This window comes from Capricornis sumatraensis, chromosome 1 (assembly GCF_032405125.1).
Source record: "Capricornis sumatraensis isolate serow.1 chromosome 1, serow.2, whole genome shotgun sequence".
Lineage (NCBI taxonomy): Eukaryota > Metazoa > Chordata > Mammalia > Artiodactyla > Bovidae > Capricornis > Capricornis sumatraensis.
Window position 1 is genome coordinate 23,073,299 of NC_091069.1, and position 22,594 is coordinate 23,095,892.

Here is a 22,594-nt window from a genome sequence, read left to right on the forward strand (position 1 = left end):
CCAAGTCTTAACATCATAAGCTTTTCAAACTGTTGTTCTAAAATTTCACAGGTATGAAAGTAATCCTTTAGCATCCAATATCCAGAGCACGTTCATTAACCTTCCATCCAGAAATGGAGTCATTAATTACAGCTAGATATCCTTCTCCCACGAAAAATCCCTTAGCAATGGCACTTCTAGGGGCTGTAAAGGAGAAGGCGGTGGCACCTCACTCCAGTACTCTTGCCTGGAGAATCCCATGGACGGAGGAGCCTGGTGGGCTGCAGTCCATGGGGTCGCGAAGAGTCGGACACGACTGAGGGACTTTCCTTTCACTTTTCACTTTCATGCACTGGAGAAGGAAATGGCAACCCACTCCAGTGTTCTTGCCTGGAGAATCCCAGGGACGGAGGAGCCTGGTGGGCTGCCATCTATGCAGTCGCACAGAGTCGGACACGACTGAAGCAACTTAGCAGCAGTAGCAGCAGTAGCAGGGGTTGTTTTAAAAAAAAAAAAGATTGGGTCCCACTGTAGGCATTCCTGATGCGCCCCTTTCATAGACAGACCATTGGGGGCCAAATTCAGGCCCAGTCAGGGAGGAGGCTCGTCGGGGTCAGACTTTTCATTCGCATTTGACACCGCGCTCTATTTAAATCAGGCGCCAGTGCTAGGTCAGCAGTTTCAAGCGGGTCAAAGGAGAGGAGCCAAACCTCGCAGGCGCAATTTCAAAGGCATCGGCGCCCAGCAGGAAAAACGTCTGTGCCTATGCGCCAAAGACTAGTCCAGGTGGCTTCAGGAACCCAGGGTCAGGGGTCCCCAGCAGGGCCCCAAGTGCCCGCCTCTGACAATGGCGTTCCTCGCCCTGGGGCGGCGCCAAGTGCTCGGGGTGCAGTGGGGATTTTTCACCCCCAGAATCAGCTTCACTGCTGGGATCTGTTCTTCCGGGCAGAGTACCATTCCGGGAGGATGGTGCGCTCGGTTACGATCCGTAGCAGCAGCTGCCGGCGCGGAGGGAAGCGGGCCGCCCCTCGCGCGCTCCCGGCAGGCGCTCACACCTCGCTCCCGAGGGCGGCGCGCGCTCCGGTGCGCGGGGGCGGGGCGGGGCGCGCACCGGAGACCCGCCCCTGCACCCCGCCCCCTCCGGCGAAGATTGACGGGGCCTGGGCACTCGCCCCAGCCAATGAGCGCGTCCCGGGGCGGGCCCTGGAACCAGCAGCTTCAGCTACTTAAGAGTCGTCCGCTGGGCTGCACGAAAGCAGAACAGAGTCTGGACTGCCCAGGTGGAGCCGGCGCCCCTGCCACCGCCGACGGGCAGACGCACAGGCACCGCGCCGGGGACCGCACCGAACCGATCCACGCGGGGCAGAACTGAGCCGCAGCCTCGCTCACCGCCCAGGACCCGCTCGTCACCACCACCTCCGCGGCACCCATGGGGACCAGGAGACTTTAAAGGAGTTTGGGGTTTCGGGAGCAGGGAAATCACGGGTACGAAGAGGCGGTTTGCTTTGCCTTGGAAACGTGTTTTCTTCATCAGATTATTTGGACCCTGTGCCGGGTAGGAGGGAGAGGGGTCTTTTGGCTGCAAGTGGACCTCGTCACACAACCCACAGCCGCACACATGCACCCCGCACCGGCTTCCCCATCCTCCCCTCGCCTCTTTGTTAGGTTATTTTAGACAGAGCAGCCTCGCCCTGGCGCAGCCAGATTGACTCGGCTGGCAGGGGGGTGAGGGGGGGCAAGAGAACTCAGGGGCAGAGTGCACCTGCCTGTGTGGGCAGGTGTGCCTGAGAGCATGGATGTACGTGCCTGGGCGAGCGTGCAAGCGTGGGATTGGAATTGTATGCGAAGGTGGGGGTCCGAGTGTGTCGTCGCGAGGGTTTGTCATTGTGTGTGCATGTGACATTATCACACCAGTGTACCAGCCTGTCAGCGTCTGGACTCCCAAGTGTGCAAAATTTTGTTGGTGTCAAGCGAGTGCCTGTGATATGTGCGATTCTCATTGTGCGAGGCGCTGTCGGGGAGTGTAATCTAGTGTAAAACTGAGGGGTGGGCTGGGGAGGGTGGGGACTGACATGTGAGCGCAGCTTGCTCCAAGCTCTGGGACCAGAGGCGTCCCTTCCTTCTCCCAGCCCAGCCCTCCCTCCTTTCCCGGGTGTCCTGACCTGACTCCCACGCTGCCCCAGCCCTCCTGTCCTTCCCACCGGGACCCCGCACGCCCTCCAGCCCTCCTGCCCTCCTGCCTTTTCTCTTGTGGGAGTTGGACCCGGGTTCCTATGCAGGGTCTGAGACTGTGTGGTGCCGTCCGCGGACCGGTGGCTTCTGTGTCAGTCCTGGCCCCCGGTTGGCAAAGGGCACTCGGCTGGGACGGTTGACTCGAGGACAGGCGCTCGGGCGGCCAGGTCCCAGGGCCACCGCTCGTCCTGGGGAGGGCCGGGCGCGACTCTGATCGTGTTCTCTGCGTGTCTCCTGTGCTTCCGCAGATCCCCGCTCCTGGCCCTCGCCTCGCCGCCTCATTGATGGGCAACCAACTGGACCGCATCACCCACCTCAACTACAGTGAGCTGCCCACCGGAGACCCGTCAGGGATCGAAAAGGACGAGCTGCGGGTCGGGGTCGCTTATTTCTTCTCGGATGAAGAGGAGGACTTGGACGAACGCGGCCAGCCCGACAAGTTCGGCGTGAAGGCACCCCCGGGCTGCGCCCCCTGCCCGGAGAGCCCCAGCCGCCACCACCACCACCATCACCACCACCACCTGCTGCACCAGCTGGTCCTCAACGAAACTCAGTTCTCCGCCTTTCGGGGCCAGGAATGCATCTTTTCCAAAGTGAGCGGCGGCCCGCAGGGCGCCGACCTGAGCGTCTACGCGGTCACTGCCCTGCCGGCGCTCTGCGAGCCAGGCGACCTGCTGGAGCTGCTGTGGCTGCAGCCCGCGCCGGAGCCGCCCGCGCCCGCCCCGCACTGGGCCGTGTACGTGGGCGGCGGGCAGATCATCCACCTGTGCCAAGGCGAGATCCGCCAGGACAGTCTGTACGAGGCGGGCGCGGCCAACGTGGGCCGGGTGGTGAATAGCTGGTACCGCTACCGTCCCCTGGTGGCTGAGCTGGTGGTGCAGAACGCCTGCGGCCACCTGGGCCTCAAGAGCGAAGAGATCTGCTGGACGAACTCGGAGAGCTTCGCCGCCTGGTGCCGCTTCGGCAAGCGGGAGTTCAAGGCGGGCGGGGAGGTGCCGGCCGGCACGCAGCCCCCGCAGCAGCAGTACTATCTCAAGGTGCACCTGGCCGACAACAAGGTGCACACGGCCAGGTTTCACAGCCTGGAAGACCTCATCCGCGAGAAGCGCCGCATAGACGCCAGCGGCCGCCTGCGGGTGCTCCAGGAGATCGCGGACCTCGTGGATGACAAGGAGTAGCAGTAGTCTGGAGGGGGCAGCCGCCCGCCCCTCCGGTCTCCTGGCGCCCGGCTCCTCCCCCCGCCCCCGGGCTCCAGGCCAGCGATTCACCACCCCTGCCCCCTCGTTAAGGGCAGCCGGCAGCGGCCAGCGCCCCAGACGGCAGCCTCAGCCTCGCACCTCTCTGGCGATGGCAGAAGTCCCAGGAACTCGCCCGGGGACCCAAACGGCGGTGGGCGCTCGGCCGAGCCCCCTAAGGGTGGTGATGGTGTTGGGAGACCCAGCGTGCGCTACCCGCCTTGGGTTGTAAGTGGGGATTGGATAATGGGCCGAGGGGAGCAGGGACCAGGCTCCCCCGCGAGTCATTGGTCAGTGACTGACCCTCGATCACTCCTAGAAAGGGACCTTCACCGCGCCCCAAACGTGCACACACAAGGCCGGTGGGAGGTGAGCATCGAGCGTGTTAGGGCACCGATCCGCTCCAGTATGGATGTGGCCCCAGACGGTAGGATTTCCAAGAAATCGAGCCTGTCCCTTCTGCACTTGTGAATAATTCCACAAGAGAGCACTTCGGGATGCCGGATTGCCCCGAGGCCGCCCGGGACTCTTCCAGCTCTCCAGCCCCGGGTCTCCTGACATTGTTATCCCAGGCTCCGAGCTAAACTAGAGTTTGCCTCCCGATCTTTCCACCCAGGGAAGCGAACGCCACTCCCCACCCGCATCCGCCTGTGAGTCTCCCCTGCTGGCAGAAGGAATGCCTTCCAGGTCCAAGGAGGTTGAAAGCGCAGCTCTTTTGGTGAGGAGGACCGGTCCCGCCCCCGACCCCGGACAAGGGGAAGGTTCGCCAGGTGTCGGCGAATTGAATTTGTCAAGAGGGTGCTGTTCTCAACCCTAGATGGCTCCCTCCTAGGGCTGCGTTTCCAAAATAACCACATTTTTAAAGGGGTTGGAGGAGAGGGAGGGGAAGACATGGCAACATTCCAGAAACCAGCATTGTTCCAGCACCATAGCCAGTACGTTTCGTTTGGCTTGTTTATAACAGAAATCTCAGAAGGTGGGGAGGTGGAAATAAAGTTTTAAAAGCAGAAAGAGCAGTTTTCCAACTTTGTCAACAAAGCCGATCATGTTGATGTTTTTTATTGACCATTTTAGCAACATGCTAATAAAATTTCAAATTGAAATTTTTATTTTCATGGCTTTAATCCATGATAGCTTAAATACTGGGGGCCATTAAGAGTGGATTTAGCTAAGAGCTTAGCTAACATTGCCTTTTCACTCTATTTTTCTCAAACCTTATGAGAATTCTGTTTTTGAATATTGTGGTTCTTTTTTTTTTTTTTTTACCCTAAGGGCAGCCTGAGTAATGGTGGAGTTTTTAATCAGTGTGTATATTGTGATGAATTTCCGTCAGTTAAGGGGTGTACTGCTTCGGTGGAAATTGCTAGCAGGTTCCATGGTGTTAATTTATCCTTGTTATATACCATCCCATATTGGCATTGTTTGCTTTCTTCCTTTCCCCTGATCTTCTGAAAAAATGAATGTAGAATTGGTGGCTTTTTCCCCCCTCCTCTTTAGCCAGTCCCACAGTTTGTTCCTGAAAACTGGAGAGAACTTCAAGGATCAGGAGGAACATATGGTTTTCAAAACAGTAAGGTTGTTTGAAACCCCTTCCTTGGGCAAGGACTTACTAACTTCTCTCCCTGTGCGCAGCCCCCTCTGATTAACTTGTTACTTGACTCAGTGTGTGTTAGACACACCTCCAGCATCTATTTCCCTTTCAAGGGAATTTGTCAAATAACAGTGTTTAGCTAATTGTTGCAAGCAATCACATACTGGCAGCTGTGATTTAGTTGGACAGCAAATATTATGGCCAAAGCCAGTTTCTTGGCATTTCAAAAATAATGCAATAAAAACTAGTCGAGTTTAGCTGAGACTGGAATGCCTTTTTTTTTTTTAAATGGTAAAATGATTCATCTTTGTTTTGGTCTTTTTTTTTTTTTTTTTTGGTTTTCAGCCTGGATTCATTCCCTGATCTTGAGTCAAAAGGTCAGATCAATGAACTATGAACTAGAGTATTTTTCTTAAGCCTATTGAGTGATTTATTTTTTAAAAAATGTTTAAATGTCTATGCTTTTCTTTCAGCACATACAACAACAAAACTTTTGTATTAATGAACTTATCTTTGCATGTATGGAGAACTGAAAATCATTTATTTCCCTTATTCAGCTTTCAAATAACAGATGGTGGATCCTAAATCAAAATTCTATGTTGTGTCTACACAGCCCACATCCTTTACTGTGTCCTATTGTATCTTGGTTCCCTGCTGTATTAAATACTACCCTAAGCAATTGTTCAACCAGGACTCCTTCTTGACATTTTGTCTTCCACCTGTCACTCTGAGCGCGGGACTTTAGCAAAAGAAACCATGGTCTCTCACACCTGATACTGAGATATATTTCCTCTGATGGCATAGAATCTGATTGTCCCCTTAATAAGAGGGTCACTAAACCAGAGGAATCGCTTAGGTTGCTGCTCACTGACACTAGCTTAGCAATGCAAATGGGTTTGGCAGCCCAGCTAGCACTCATGCCAATGTTGGTCTATTAAGGATTGGGTTGGTGATACTTACACAGATTCACAAGAGAAAAACACTAGTTTCAAAGGGAACTTGAAAGGTCTGTATGTTCTTCACGTTTCTACTGAAATAACTATTACCTATTGGTCAATGTTAATAATAACCAGTGGCAGAATAATTCCAGTCGTTGTGCAACACGAAGAGGCTATTATCAAGACATTAGCTAATATTTTATGCTGAAAATATGTCTATTTTTAGCATGTTCTTAACAATGAGAATGACACCAAGGTGGCATTTCTCTTGGAAGATGGCACCAGCAGACTTGATTTTTTTTAATAAATGAATATAATATCTCCGGATGTTATCAGAATTACAGAAATTAAGCCAAAAAGCCTCTTGACATTTTAATAGAAGTCAGGAATGTAGTGGCTTTTAGTTTTCTTCAAGAGAACAGAACTTCATAGCAATATTCACGGTGTTAAGTGTGCCTGAGCTGGTCGTTGTTCCTGTCAGTGATGTGGTTTAGAAGATCCCCATTCTTTCTCCACTTTCAGAAGGTTATTCTGAAGAGCAAATAACTAGAAACAAACAAGCAAAAAAATGAATATCTTTGCTTCAAGGAGTGCTTTGCTACATATTTGGTAACTAAGAAAAAAAGAGCCTGGAATGGGGAGAAGGGAGGCTAGGCATACTTTAAACAAACCAGTCCTGAAACTGGTATTCCCAAAGTATATCTCTTTGTTTAAAAAAAATCAAACAAACTTGTAAAACATACATGTATTGCATTTCTATTTTAAATTAAAAGTATATTAATTAGCCTATATATATAAAGTTCCTCAATATTTAAAAATTTTAAATGCCTGTCATGACTGTATTTTATTAACTAAAGCAGTCAAAGTTAGAAAACACTTGTGTTAGATTAGAGCATCAAACACAGAGGCAGCTGAAAGTTCAATGTGACCTGATTTTACTAGATTTTCAAAATTTTGATGTTTACTTCCTTTTTGTGTCATGTTTCTGTGGTGAACACTTTTGTTTGAAAATGATTCTTTTTCCAGAAAAGTATACTATTGGTATTGTAATCAGTTTATCCTAACCGTCTTCCAATATTACCTTATTGATTATGCATTGTGTGTGCTTTCAACACCCCTAAGAATTCATTGTCATTGGTATCTAATAAATGTAGCAGGGTCAAATTTCAGTGAAATTGATACTTACTGTGCACACATAATAGAGCTCCCTAATGTACTTTTATCTACTTGTCTATTTTTGAAACCTTTTGCTTTCTCTTTTTTTAAACAAATGAAGAGATGTAGTTAGGTGTGCCTTTCAGACATGATTTGGCACATGCATAAAGGGACCACAAGTGAAAAACACAGGTTTTCAAGTTTCTGGAAACATCAGGAACTGTGTTTAGAAAATTGTGGTCTGAGACCCAACTCAATATTTTTGTTGAGAATTGCTAGCTATTTGGAGAATATATGTAGATATAGATATATATTGACATATTCACACATGTATGTATACATGTACATATTTATATATATGTGAACCTCTGCATATGTGTACACACATATATAAGTTTATACATATAGCTAGAAATTGTGATTTTATTTGGAGATATAGATTGATACACCTACACATATATGCAAACGATTTAAAATCAAGATGGAGAGTGACTTGAGATCTGCAAAAACAGGAAGAAAAGTTCCAGGGTGCAAAATAGATAATGAGGAACTGGGACATCAGTGCAGCTCTGCCTAAAATGAAGCATAAACAAAAAGAAGAAAATGTGGGAGCTGCAGTTAGTCTCACTTTTAGAAGCCTATGTTCCTTGATTCCCTAAAACTGACAAAGACTCAAAGGAAAGCTATAAAGATTAGAAAAAAGAAGACACAAGATGAAGCAGAGGGGTTATGAGATGATAAAATAAGCTAATAAGCTTTTCAGCAGGGGATATCTGTTCTCCATTCTAACTGAAGACAGTCAAGCTAAGATCTTATTTTCTGACCATTTCATAACATAAAATCTCTGATTTCCTAACTTACAGGTTGAATGTTTACCTCATTTGAACTTGCAGTGTATGAGATTTAAGCCTGTGAATATCTTAGGGAAATGGAAAAATAGTCTTCTCTGCTCTTTTTGTAGGTGAGTTTTGTGATTATTGTGTTCATGGACAGCACCCAAATAAACATACTGTGCGCTTGGCACATAGTAGCTGCTCAGTAAGTAGAAAACTGTGGCATTTCTCCACCTTAAAACTGTGATCATTCGGAAAACCAGAAATGCTACCACCTGGCTTGCCAGCTACCATACACACATTGCGTGCATGTGTGTATGCTCAGTCGTGTCCGACTCTGTGCAAGCCCCACGGACTATAGCCTTCCAGGCTCCTGTGTCCATGAGGATTCTCCAGGCAAGAACACTGGAGTGGGTTGCCATTTCCTTCTCCAGGGGATCTTCCCGACCAGGGATTCCCACATCTCTTATGTCTCCTGCATTGGCAGGCTGGTTCTTTACCACTAGCGCCACCTGAGAAGCCTATATTTCTTTCACTGAAATTGGAGGGTTTCCCACCTCAGAGGGCTTCCCTGGTAGCTCAGCCAGTAAAGAATCTGCCTGCTGTGCAGGAGAACTGGGTTCAAACCCTGGATCTGGAAGATCCCCTGGAGAAGGGAATGGCTACACACCTCAGAAAGCTCACAGAAATATAATTTATGAGGCTTAAGGCTGATTTTAGTTACAGGATATTCTGTATATTATTTGCTTCTAGCAAAAAAAAATAACTATCAAAGAATCCAAAGAAAATATCTTCTATCATTTGCTTAGAAAGGGGAAAGCAAAAATAATTCTGAGAAAAACTTCCACAGCGTCATCTCTCATTTACTGCAAGGAGAGACTTTTCTTGCATGAAACCACAAAATCATTCCTTCAGAAAGAAGCTTATTATTGAAGCTGTTGCTAGAAATTTTCTTCAGATGTGCAGGGGGAAACCTACTAGACTGTTAGTTTAACTCTCTGGGAAAATTAGATTTGATGGAGTTTGGTCATGGGTACTTTCTAAATAAACATTACTCATATATTAACATTTCCAAATAATTGCTCTGCCCGTTGGCTTTCATAATCCAATTATTTTTATTTTTATGTGAACTGAGCTTAATTTGTTTCAAAGGGGAGAGGCTTGTAAAATATTAGGTGTGGATAGAGCCAATATCCTAAATTTTAAGCATAAAATAAATGCTTCAGAAATTACTGTGATCTACATTCCATGTTCCAAAAAACAGAAAGGATTGTATAAAGCTACTGCTTCCTTAGGAAATTCTTGCCATCAATCTATAACACAGACATTAATGTTCTATTCAGGCCACAGTAGGAAACGTGTGGTCTTCTTTATTATAAGTATTCTGGTATCTGATTTAACAAATACATTATTATTCTAAAATTCAATCTTTTTCCCTCCAACAGTCTTGCAGCATGCCTATTCTTTGCCCATTGTTTTCAGATTCTCCTGGGAAACGAGCAGATCTGGCCATGATTTTGTAAATCATCCCCCAGCTTCTAACAGCACATAACATATTTCATCCTGCCTTCTGCTGCTCAGCGGATGTGTTTGCCCAGGTCTGAGCCAGAAAGTGGCTAAGGTCAAGAATAGGGTTGCCTCATTTTACAAATAAAAATATAGGCCACTCGATTCCTTCTGAATTTCAGGTAAAAGGGGAACAATCATTTTAGTATAGGTACGTCCCACGTACTGTTTGGGATATTGTTGTTATTGTTCAATGCTAAGTCATGTCCAGCTCTTTGAGACCCCATCAACTGCAGCACGCCAGGCTTCCCTGTGCTTCACTATCTCCTGGAGTTTGCTCAAACTCTAGTCCTTTGAGTCAGTGATGCCATCCAACCATCTAATCCTCTGCCACCACCTTCTCTTGTCCTCAATCTTTCCCAGAATCAGGGTCTTTTCTAATGAGTCTGCTCTTCATGTCAGGTGGCCCAAGTATTGGAGCTTCAGCTTCAGCATCAGTCCTTCCAGTGAATATTCAGGTTTGATTTCCTTTAGGATGGACTGGTTTGATCTCCTTACTGTCCAAGGGATTCTCAAGAGTCTTCTCCAACACCACAGTTCAAAAGCATCAATTCTTCGGCACTCAGCCTTCCTTATGATCCAACTCTCACATCCGTACATGACTACTGGAAAAATACTTATACTCAAAACGATCTGTTTATCTGAAATTCAGACGAAGCTGAATATCCAGCATATTATTTGACAACCCTCCTCAGGGAAGACCTTACCTTCTCTAGGGGCCCTCTGCAATTTTAGAGCTGATAAACTAAGGATACATCCCCTACTCATATCAAGGAAGTCTTATCAGATCACGCATGTGTCTTTTAAGGTCAAAGCCAGATTCAGGTCCAGAAACTAGCACATAGTCCAAGAAAAACCTCAGAAGGAAGAGGTCACAGGGTCCCTAATCATTGAGAGAGTTGACTGTACGAATACAGATGGGGGAGTGTTTCCTATGTCCCTATTCTTCTATTCTTTTGATAATAGAACATAGCTTCCTTCATGTTGGGGGTGTGATGAATCCTTTCCTAGACACAATCAGAGATATTCTACACCACTGTTTTTAATTGCACCTGCTACTAATCCAGTCTGGGTCCTCACCTTCCACCTGGCTATTTCCTAGCTTCCTCACCTGTCTCCCCCACTGGCTGTTCTATCCAAACAGCCGTCATGTTCTTTCTCAATAGAGACCTGATACTCACAAGATGAAGGCCAAGGTCCTAGATGGCAGTCAGGGTGCTCCATGGCCCAACCCCTGTGGACGACCAACTACATTTCTCTCAACTTGCAGAATTTTACAGAACATGGAGTTTTCATTCATTCTTCCAGGACTTTCTGTGTTGTTCCCCTTCACCTGATTGCCATCTTTGATTTCTGAATGCAAAATCCTTATTCACCCACCCTTCCTGGCCTATCTCCAAACTACCCCAGCATAATTTTGGTCATTTCCTTTGTTCCCAATGAATTTGCCTACACCTCCCCCAGACTCACCTCTACTGCAAATATTGTTCACACTTATCTCTCCCTACACTGAGCTCTGTTGGAGTAGCCTGGGGACTCACTCATTCTTGCAACTGTAAAGTTAAGTCAAGCTCTTATGATAGATGCTCAGTTAGTGCCTACTGAATAAAGGCAGGAAGTGGGGAAGGGAGAAGAATTGACTCCTCCATAGTATATGAGTAGAGAAGGGAATGGCAACCTACTCCAGTATTCTTGCCTGAAGAATTCCATGGACAGAGGAGCCTGGTGGGCTACAGTCCGTGGGGTCGCAAATAGCTGGACACGACTGAGTGACTGGCACTTTCACTTTCTAAGTATTTGAGGCACCCTGCCCACCTGCTTGCTCTGAGCCAAACCACAGGAGGAATGGGCTAAAGATATCTATCAATTTCTACGTTATTTTCCTTGAGAATCACACAGTAGAAAATGCATCTTTATTTAGAAAATAAGCCAAGATTATGAGGAATCTATATTGTGTTATGAAACATAAAGTGTTAGTTGCTCAGCCATGTCTGACTCTTTGTGACCCTGTGGACTATAGCCCACCAGGCTCCTCTGTCCATGGAATTCTCCAGGCAAGATACTGGGGTGGGTAGCCATTCCCTTCCCCAAGGGATGCGCCCAACCCAGGGATCAAACTTGGGGCTTCTGCATTGCAGGCGGATTCTTTACCATCTCAGCCACCAGGAAAGCCCTACAACATTGCATTACATTACTCTACAAATGATGGAAGGTTAACCTTATGTAGTTGAAAAGTTTCTCTGTGCTGCTTATACCTGTACAAGCATTTCTCCATGAATGAATTTTGTGAGTTTTATTATGATGGAAATACAGATTTTTCCCCTCTTGGTAATTTCATTTCTGCCTAGGTAAGATAGCTTTGAGAGTTGTAGATTTAGCAGGCAGCAGAGGAGTGACTTGCAAGACATGAAGATGAGACAAGATATTTCCCACATGGGGAACTTTAGTAAATGGGTCCTTGACAGCCATGTTCACTCAGTACAAAATGCCCCAGTCCTGTTCCCCTTTTGGGAAGTAAACTCTCTCCCAATTTCAGACTGAGCAAATACACCTATAGCAAGCGTGAATCTCCTCACCTGACATCCCAACAGGGGAAGCAGAAGAAAATCAGCCTCTTTTGAGAGGTGATGTTTGGACCTCCAGGCTGGCTGAACAGCCAGAATGATTTGAAATGATATGGAGAGTAACTAAGCACTAAAAAATGTAATTCAATTAATGTCTTATAAAATACATATGGTTTTATATTTGATATTTTCCCTGGACTCTTAGGAAGAGCATAGAGCATCCTGTACTTTTAAAGGCAATTATTATTCTCTTAATACCTCTGGACATTTAATACAGTTTTGGCCATGGGTTAGGGTTATCTGTATTTCAGAAAAGCCATTTCAATTTGATATTTTAAACTATAATATCCTGTTGAGAAAAGGAGCATTATAATTTAAGAATGGAGTACTTCTTGAGAATGAAAGATTACTAATTTGGGATTCAAAACCCAGGTAAATATGGATTATGGTAAAATATTGCTTTTGCCCAGAGAGCAATTTTCAGAGGAGAGAGCAGACGAGAGCTTTCATTATGCAGCCTCACTATTCTGATTTCAAAATCAGTGCCTCTTGTGGGCAGCTGTTTTATTCATGTATAATTTTATGAGGCAGGGTCTACACAAGGAAGCAAGAGCAGAGATAGTTACTCCATCCTCTACAGACCAACAAAATAAGTGCTTGACAGCCCAGATCTGCTCTGCCCATGTTACTTCCTTAAAGTTTTTAAAGACTTTCCATAGTTTACCAGTCAAAATCCACACTCATGGCATCCTTGAAGCTCTGCTCTGCTCTGCCCCCTATGCCCCAGCTTTGAAGCTTCATCCTCTTATCCATCACCATACATCTCACTGGCTGTGGTGAACCATTTGTTTCCCCCCAAAAGCCATGTCAGTTTGCCTTTGTTCACGCTGTTTCATTTGTATGAAACATCCTTCTCCCCTCCTTGACCTTGTATCACAAACCTCCTCATCCTTTAAAATCCAGTTCATGCATTATCTGTTCTATAAATCTTCTCTTTTTCCTGAAACACCCACTACGTTGACCACAGTGGGCCAAATTAATTCTTTCTCACAGGGTTCCTCTAGGTCTTTACACAAACATGTAACATTCACTCCACCCAGTTCATATTCAGATTTTCGGCCCCTAACCTAAGTCAAATATATTTTACTTAAGACACTGGGGACCAGATCACCTTCTGAGATAGGTTTTAATTTTGAGGCAGGGATCATGGACTTTAGATCTTTGATTCCTTAGTAGCTAATATCTAGTCATATTAGTTGCTCAGTCAAAGCTGACTTCATCGAATTCAGTTAATTCCAAAGCAACTACTCCTCTATGAGAACAGTAAGTGCTATTTTTGGATCAGTGGTCTAATGGTAGATCAAAAACTCCCTAAACATTTGCTGATTCTTATTAAAGGTAAGCCTTGTTTTAGATCATGTGGAAGCAAACCATGGTCTATACTTCAAGAACTCAATCTGGTAAAGGAGACAAGCACACTATTAGCCGTAACCCACTACAACCTGGGATATAAGTCATTGCCAAGTTGTAATTAAAAAAAAAAAAAAGTGTAGAAGGTCAAAGGAAGAAACATTTGAAAGTCAACATCAACTTCAGGAAATAAAATCATTGGCAAAGAAGATCTGAATGATGTTTTTAAGATAATTACATAATTTTGTTTAGTCTCTGTTAATAGTTGAGAAAATAGACCAATCTTTTCATGTTATGTAGGTGTACTAGCCTGTCTTCTGTCACTTCTATGTAAAATGCTATTTCTAGAGTCGGACACAACTGACGCAACTTAGCAGCAGCAGCAGGAGCAGCAGAGTGTTTGGACCTACAAATTCTATAGTAGTGAGGTCTAAATGTACTGAAGCAAAGCCCTTTTGCTGTGGAACTACTGAGACTGACAGGTTATTAGCATTTAATTTACCAATTTATTCACCTCCCAGCACATCTTTGTAGGCAAGATCTTTGATTGATTCACTGGTTGTCTAGGATTTAATTCACGGGGTTAGGACTAATTCTCTGAGAAGCTCTGCAAATGAGGGGTTTCTTGGAGTGGGCCTGGGCCCAAAACAATGATGATCTTAGGCCACCTGAGAGATGAAGCTCTTGCTTGAAGAGAAAGGCAAAGTCCACTGTCAGGAGGCCAGGGCCACTGGTCAGTCCTGAGTGACAAGCTGGGCTACAGAGAAAAAGCAGCCAAATATCAGAAGCCATGAAGACACTGGTCAGATACGGTGTACAAAACGTGTCAAGATTAAAGCCATTTTTCTAAGACAGAATTAATACTTGCAATGAAACTACTATTAAGAGGAAACTGACAGCTCTAAGAAATGATGCTGGCTCACCATCTGTATAAATATTTCAATTTATAGCATATTGTGTTTAATTTTTAAATGACCTTTGGAAAGAAAACAGGAAATCTGTTAACTTTGACAATACTCATTCGATGAAAATAATAGAATTTCTTTGAAGAAAAACAAAGCTAAGTCTCTTACCTAAAGAAACCCTAAATTTGCTCAGGTGTTTCCAACAGCCTTTGGCGAAAAGCATCAGCTTTCTAAATGCTTCTAATAATTTCAGTAAACATTTCCCTGAAACTGGACAAATAATGCAGACAGAATGTTCCTTTTTATGTATAATCCCCATTTGTTTTAAAAGGAGACATCCCAGATTACATACAAAGATTGAGAAACAGCCAAAATGTCCAGGTACACAAATACCAGTGACTGGATTTCCATTCTCTAAGTGCTGAATCTCGTGCTAATGAATTCCAAAGGAAAACAGCTGACTTTATGCATTTATTTTAATAAGGCTGTGAAAACAGTCCATTTACAGTGTAAAAACCCCCTGTCTTTTAAAAATGCCATACAGAATATTTTCATAAATTAAATTTGTCTGCCTGTCAAATCTGTCAAACTGACAAGACCCCTCAAGGAGTATTGCTGATGCTGTCGTTCTATTCTTCCAACAGGATTGCATGTGGAATTTAATATGCATGACTTATAGCAAGGATCTATCCATCAGAGTAATTGTAAGTAACAAATACCAATATAACATCCTAAGTCTCCAACTTTTAGAGCCAGGGTCATTTTATTTCTTTCACAAGCTCTTTCTTTAGCTACAGTAGTTTCTTAAGTATTTGATTTGTCTATAATAATGAATCTAAGGAAGCAAATAAGTTGACATCATCAGAGTAGAACTGTTGATGTTTGTTCAGAAAAGTGTAGATTGTTTTAGTCTTTGTTTTAGTTGCTAAGTAGTGTCCAACTCTTCTGAGACCCCTTGGACTGTAGCCTGCCAGGTTCCTCTGTCCGTGGAATTCTCCAGGCAAGAATACTGGAGTGGGTAGCCATTCCCTTCTCCAAGGGGTCTCCTGCATTAGCAAGCAGATTCTTTACCACTGAGCCGACAGGGAAGCCCCAAGTGTAGATTACATAGTGCATTGTCATCCTCACAACCAACCTGTCAGTCAGGTTTTACTGTCCCCTGTGTACAAATGAAGGTGCTAAGGCTTGGCAGGCGCCTCAGTATTACACATCTTGTATTTAGTAGAATCAGCTCTGTAATTTAGGTATTCTGACCTGAAGCAATGCCATTTTTGTCTCTCACAAGATTTTCCTGGAATAACCAAATGTCTCCTTCGACTGTTTTCTTATAGGGAAAACCCACTTAATGTCTCCAGATAACATGTGGGACTATTTGTATTAAACTTCTGATGGCAGCTGGTGAACAAAGATGAACTCTTAGGCAAACAAGGGCCTAGAGTATAGCACAGGGAACTATATTCAATATCTTATAATAAATTATAATGGAAAGAAATATGAAAAATAATATATATGTATATAACTGAATCACTTTGCTGTACATCAGAAACTAACACAATATTATATATCAATTATATTTCAATAAGGACTTCCCAGGGGGTGTAGCAGTAAAGAATCTGCCTGCTAATGTAGGAGATGCAAGAGATGTGGGTTCAATCTCTGAAGAGGGAAGATCTGGAGTAGGAAATGGCAACCCACTGCAATACTCTTGCCTGGAAAACTCCATGGACGGAGGAACCTGGAGGGCTATAGTCTAAGGGGCTGCAAAGAGTCAGATACAACTGAGCAACTGAGAACACAGCACATATATTTCAATAACTTTTTTTAAACAAGATGAGCTCTTCATTTTTTCAAAGTAACATATCTAAGAGAAGTATGTATTAGGGTATTCAAAATCACAAACCCATTCAAACTCTGGACCAGCTGTACAATACACATACTAGTCACCTAGACTTGATATTCTGTCTCTTGGAATGGAAGTCCCAAATGCATGTCTAAAAGCCAAAATGAAATCAAGCTTCAATACTGTGATTCTTTTGTTTTTCATCCTGAACTTCAGAAACTGAGAGGCACTCATTGGGTGATATTCAAGGAGTCTATATCCATCACCAGAGTCCAAGACAGTCCTCAGAGAACTGTTCATTTATTGCTCAATAAACATTATGCTGCTTTATAGTGTTTGGGGAAATGTCTCTCAAAAATAGGCAGAACAACAATACCAACAAGTCAGTACATACTGTCTTGAATTTCTTATAAGTCTCAAATTCTGGATTTTAAAAATGTGGACTTGAGTGCAGTTAAATTTTTCTGACAATAGCCTATAATAGTTATACAAATGAATGCCTGTTTAGTGGCTGATTGGTCCTAACAGCAGGGCAGTGGCATGTGTCAGGCTCTGCAGAGATCTGGTTGAAGGACGGACATATTTATACACGTAAAGAGGCCTGTCTAACTTAGCTAGAAGAGTGTTTCCATGAGATGCTGCAATGAGTTGATGCTTACCCATGGCCAGTCTCATGAGAGAATATCTTATGACTCAACCCATTCCATTTCCATTTCTGAACGGGATTAGTTATTTCTCATGAACTCACTGGAGATCAAAGCAGAATAGATAAAATTCAGTAAGTAAACCATCTAACAGAAGGCACGCATAATGAAAAGAACACTGGATTTTGAAAACCACATGGCTATACATCTGACTTCGTGCGTTCTGGCTATGTGATCTTGTACAAATCACTGCCCTAGGCTCCTGTCACTTCACATCTGAAAAGGAGATCTTGAACTCTAACAGGATTAAGAAGAAATTAAATTTTAAAATGGCTGTAAATTGTCCACCCCCAGTGCTTTGTATGTAAAAGGTAATCAATCACTTAAGATATTGTGATTTTTTTTTTTTACCATTGAGATTACAGGTTTTCTAACTCCTGAATGAGTTTGCCTTGTCTCCATTTATACAGTAAATCTTTGAAGAGAATCAATATTGTCTTACTTATTTTTTAAACCCCTCTTAGCATAATTTCAAATAGACAATAGTTGTTCAAAATGTTTTTGACACAAATCAGAGGGCTACTGAAATTTCATCCAAATAGAAGTACTCTGAAGAAGATGAATGGGAGTATTTTTTTTATATAAATGGAAATAAGAACTATTCTAGTAGAGAAAGGACAACTGCCTCTACCCAGTTTTTTTATTCAGTTATTATGTCTACACTGTATGGAATCCTATAAGGACCGTCTGTGGATGGACTTCTGCGGTCAGAGAATTTTCCGGGAATTCTTCTCCCATCCTTCCCAGAGATCCGGGTCTCTGTTATCTATGTTCCCTTCTGTTAATGGGCATCATACTTGCAGTTAACTATTTTACCCTTGCGGTCAGACATGATTGTCCCACCCCACTTCTTGTTTGGGGTGAGGGATGACTTATGACTTGGTGCACTCCCTCAAAAATCCTCCCTTTCAATATCCACAGTGTGGATTAAGGGTTGTGTAGCAGTTTTCTGCCATCTACAGTGGGGTTTTCCTAGTTTCCCTTGTATCCCATCTCTTTTCTATCTTAGTGGCTTTCTCAAAGCATCCAGTTTTACCCTCTATTATTCACTTTACAGAAACCAGCACTCCCCGGCTGTCCCTTAGCCCTGGGGATTCATAATTTGTTCTGTCTCCTTGTGCCCCAGAAAAGTACTGACAGCTCATAATTGGTTATGTTTCTTACAAAATTTGCATTAAACTGAGAGCAGTGCTTGCTTTCTTGGTATAATTTGTCTTGCATTTTTGCAAGTAATAATTATACATTAAATTACATTCAAAAAATGCAGGAAGGAAAAAGCTGTCCATAGCTGTACTACCCATATAAAACCACTTTTCACCTATATGTATTTTTCTCTAATAATACTTAAATGTACACCTCCATTTTACCTGTATTCATAGAAATAAATTTGTATGATATATTTTACTTATTAATATGCTATAAGCATCACCAGTGTCAATGCTAATTTCATGTCAGCATCATTTTAATGGTTGCAAAGTATTATATTAAGCAGATATGCCATGGTTTATTTAGTCATTATCTTTATTATTAAGTTTTACATTGTTTGTATTGTTTGGTATTGAAAAACATGCTGTTATATCTTTGGGTGGAGTCTTTTTCTATATTTTGAGCTCTTTCCTTAGAATGTTGGGCTTCCCTGGTGGCTCAGACAGTAAAGAATCTGCCTCAATGTAGGAGACCTGGGTTTGATCCCAGGGTTGGGAAGATGCCCTGCAAAAGGAAATGGCCACCTACTCCAGTATTCTTGCCTGGATAATTCCATGGACAGAGGAGCCTGGTGGGCTACAGTTCATGGGGTTCTTTCCTTAGAATATATTTCTCAATATGGGCTACTTAGTAGATGGATATGAAAGACTTTAGGACTTACATACACATTGACATACAATTTCAAAATAAATAAATAAATAAAAGAGCTAACAAGGATGCTCAGCTATGGAGGGTGGGTTTATGCCTATGCTCTTGGTACGTCATCATCATTAATCCATGAAAATTTTATTGATCAACTGATTGATTTCCTTTTATTTCCATTCTCATTCCATTTATCCCTAATATTCTTGTCTAATACAGTCTAATGTGCTTGATAAACATGTATATATATACACATGTATATATTCCTTTTTTTGTAAATGGTCACGTAAGCATATCTTTTATTTTGTGTCCACATATGTTGCTCATTCGCTTCAGTCATATCTGACTCTTTGCAATCCCAGGGACTTTAGCCCACCAGGCTCCTCTGTCCATGGGATTTTTCTGGCCAGAATACCAGAGTGGGTTGCCATGCCCTCCTCTAGGGGATCTTCCTGATCCAGGGATTGATCCCATGTCTCCTGCATCTCCTGAATTACAGGTGGATTCTTTACCACTGGGCCACCAGGCAAGTCTGTGCACATATATTCAGTTCAGTTCAATTCAGCCACTCAGTCGTGTCCGACTCTTTGCGATCCCATGAATCGCAGCATGCCAGGCCTCCCTGTCCATCGCCAACTCCCGGAGTTTACTCAAACTCATGTCCATCAAGTCGGTGATGCCATCCAGCCATCTCATCTTCTGTCGTCCCCTTCTCCTCCTGCCCCCAATCCCTCCCAGCATCAGGGTTTTTTCCAATGAGTCAACTCTTCGCATGAGGTGGCCAAAGTATTGGAACTTCAGCTTTCGTATCAGTCCTCCCAATGAGCTCCCAGGACTGATCTCCTTTAGGATGGACTGGTTGGACCTTCTTGCACATATGTTAGACACACACAAATAATACTGTGCTCTGGGCCCGACAGGAAAATAGATGGGGAAACAGTGGAAACAGTGTCAGACTTTATTTTTGGGGGCTCCAAAAACACTGCAGATGGTGACTGCAGCCATGAAATTAAAAGATGCTTACTCCTTGGAAGGAAAGTTAAGACCAACCTAGACAGCATATTCAAAAGCAGAGACATTACTTTGCCAACAAAGGTCCATCTAGTCAAGGCTATGGTTTTTCCAGTGGTCATGTATGGATATGAGAGTTGGACTGTGAAGAAAGCTGAGCGCCAAAGAATTGATGCATTTGAACTGTGGTGTTGGAGAAGACTCTCCTTGGATTGCAAGGAGATCCAACCAGTCCATTCTGAAGGAGATCAGCCCTGGGATTTCTTTGGCAGGAATGATGCTAAAGCTGAAACTCCAGTACTTTGGCCACCTCATGAGAGTTGACTCATTGGAAAAGATGCTGATGCTGGGAGGGATTGGGGGCAGGAGGAGAAGGGGACGACAGAAGATGAGATGGCTGGATGGCATCACAGACTCAACGGATGTGAGTCTGAGTGAACTCCGGGAGATGGTGATGGACAGGGAGGCCTGGCATGCTGCGATTCATGGGGTGGCAAAGAGTTGGATACGACTGAGCAACTGAACTGAACTGAACTGATGGGCCCCTTATTATTTTTTTCATCCAACACTGTTTTTAAGGTCTATCCACATTGTTCTATGTTGATCTAGCCTATGACTTCTGACATTCTGTTCTTTGCAACTATCATGCTATCTAGCTCTATTCTCTAACTAATGGACTCCCCTAGCTTGCCTCTACTTCTGTACTGCAGCAGTGCTGTGGAGAAACTTCCATAATTTTGATAAAGACTATTAATTTTATGTGTCAATCTTATAGTCAACAATCTTAAATCTTTTTTACTTCTAAACTCTGTCAGTTATAAAAACATTTTTTAAAAAAAAAGTCTGTTTTCCCCCTAGAAATTTGTAGAAACTCTTGCACCTTAGGAAAAATTAGTCCTTTGCTTGTGAACAAAGGACTAATTAAACCTTTGTCTATGAAAGAGTTTTAAAGATTTTGTCTACATTTTTTGTAATGATTTTGCCAAAATATTAGGGAATAGAATGTATCAGTCTTTTGAATATTACTTAGAAAGGTCCCTCTTTTTAAGAAATTCTCTTTTGTTTTCTTCCAGTAGGCTTATATTTTTATTTTTTTATATTTAAGTATTTTATTTGCAATTTATTCTGGTATAAAGTGTGAAGTATGAATCCAAGTTTATTATCATAATGGCTTTGCAGTTGAATAAGCCCAGCCATCTTTCCCTAATGATTTGAAATGCCCTCTACATTATAGGCTACATTTTTAGCACATATGTATGTGGGTCTACCTCTTGATTTTTGTATTATTTCCCATGGGTCAATCCATCTTTTAATGCTTCAGATCTATGCTATATAAATTATTATAGCTGAGTAGATTTTAACAGTTAGTAGGACTGATTCTCTCATTCCTTCCTTTTCAGAAATTTCTTAAAGATTCTTGTTTATTTCTTTTATTTCATTGTGTTTGTTTTACTGCACTGAATTGAACACCCAGAATAAGATTAAATACCAACAACGTTAATAAGTATTTTCACCTCACTCCTGATATTAAAACAAGAACTTTTAAAATTTCAACATTAAATATAATGCTTGCTGTCAGTTTTTAGTGAAAGCTTTTTATTGAGTTCAGCCAGTTGCTCAGTTGTGTCCAATTCTTTGTGATTCCATGGACTGCAGCATGCCAGGCTTCCCTGCCCATCACCAACTGCTAGAGCTTATTCAAACTCATGTCCATCAAGTCGGTGATGCCATCCAAACCATCTCATCCTCTGTCATCCCCTTCTCCTCCTGCCTTCAGTCTTTCCCAGCATCAGGGTCTTTTCAAATGAGTCAGTTCTTCACATCAGGTAGCCAAAGTACTGGAGTGTCAGCTTCAGCATCAGTCCTTCCAATGAACACTCAGGACTGATTTCCTTTAGGATGGACTGGTTGGATCTCCTTGCAGTCCAAGGGACTTTCAAGAGTCTTCTCCAACACCACAGCTCAAAAGCATCAATTCTTCGGCACTCAGCTTTCTTTATAGTCCAACTCTCACATCCATACATGACAACTAAAAAAACCATAGCTTTGCCTAGACAGATCTTTGTTGGCAGACCTTTAAAAGATGGACCTTTATTGAGTTAAGGAATTTCTTTTTACTTCTGCTTTACACTATTCACCAGCCACAGGCTGGAATGAAAAAGATCGACAATACTAAGTGCTGGTGGCAATGTGAAACTCCAGGAACCCTATCAGCAAATGTCATCAATACTATTGATGGGCATTTACATGGATACCAGCCCTCTGGACAATTTCCATTTCTACTACATTTGGAAATACTCATACACTGTGACCTAGAAATCTCACATAGGTACAAGTTCCTAGAAATGCATACACAGGTATAACAAAAGATGTGTTTAAAAATATTAATAGTATTATTAGTAATAGCAAAGAGCTGAGAAAAACTCAAAGCTTCAGCACTAGAATGGATTAGTAATGTGTGCTGTGTCCAAACAGTGGTCTGTTCTATTGCAATAAATATCAATAAATTATGCTTACATGCAATCATATGGATAAGGCCCACTAACTTAATGCTGAGCAAAAGAAGAAGTTAAAAAAAAAAAAAACAGCAAAACAAATCTATGGCAAAGGAAATCAACTCTGAATATGCATTGGAAGGACTGATGCTGAAGCTGAAGCCCCAATGCCTTGGCCACCTGACGCAAAGAGCCAACTCATTGGAAAAAACTCTGATGCTGGCAAAAGGAGAAGAGGGCAGCAGAGGAGGATATAGTTAGATAGCATCACTGACTCAATGGACATGA

The 22,594-nt window shown here is 43.3% G+C and overlaps 1 protein-coding gene across 1 annotated transcript; it reads left to right on the forward strand.

The window, feature by feature from the left end:
• The first annotated feature begins 2,495 nt into the window (after positions 1-2,495).
• On the forward strand, positions 2,496-3,458 carry LRATD1 (LRAT domain containing 1). The gene has a single exon (XM_068966970.1). It carries the CDS (start codon positions 2,496-2,498, stop codon positions 3,387-3,389), a length of 894 nt encoding a protein of 297 aa, XP_068823071.1. The 3' UTR covers positions 3,390-3,458.
• Positions 3,459-22,594: the final 19,136 nt, after the last annotated feature.

Bases quoted from the DNA above. Each gene is read 5' to 3' on its own strand.
- LRATD1 (XM_068966970.1), top strand. From the start codon at position 2,496: ATGGGCAACCAACTGGACCGCATCACCCACCTCAACTACAGTGAGCTG.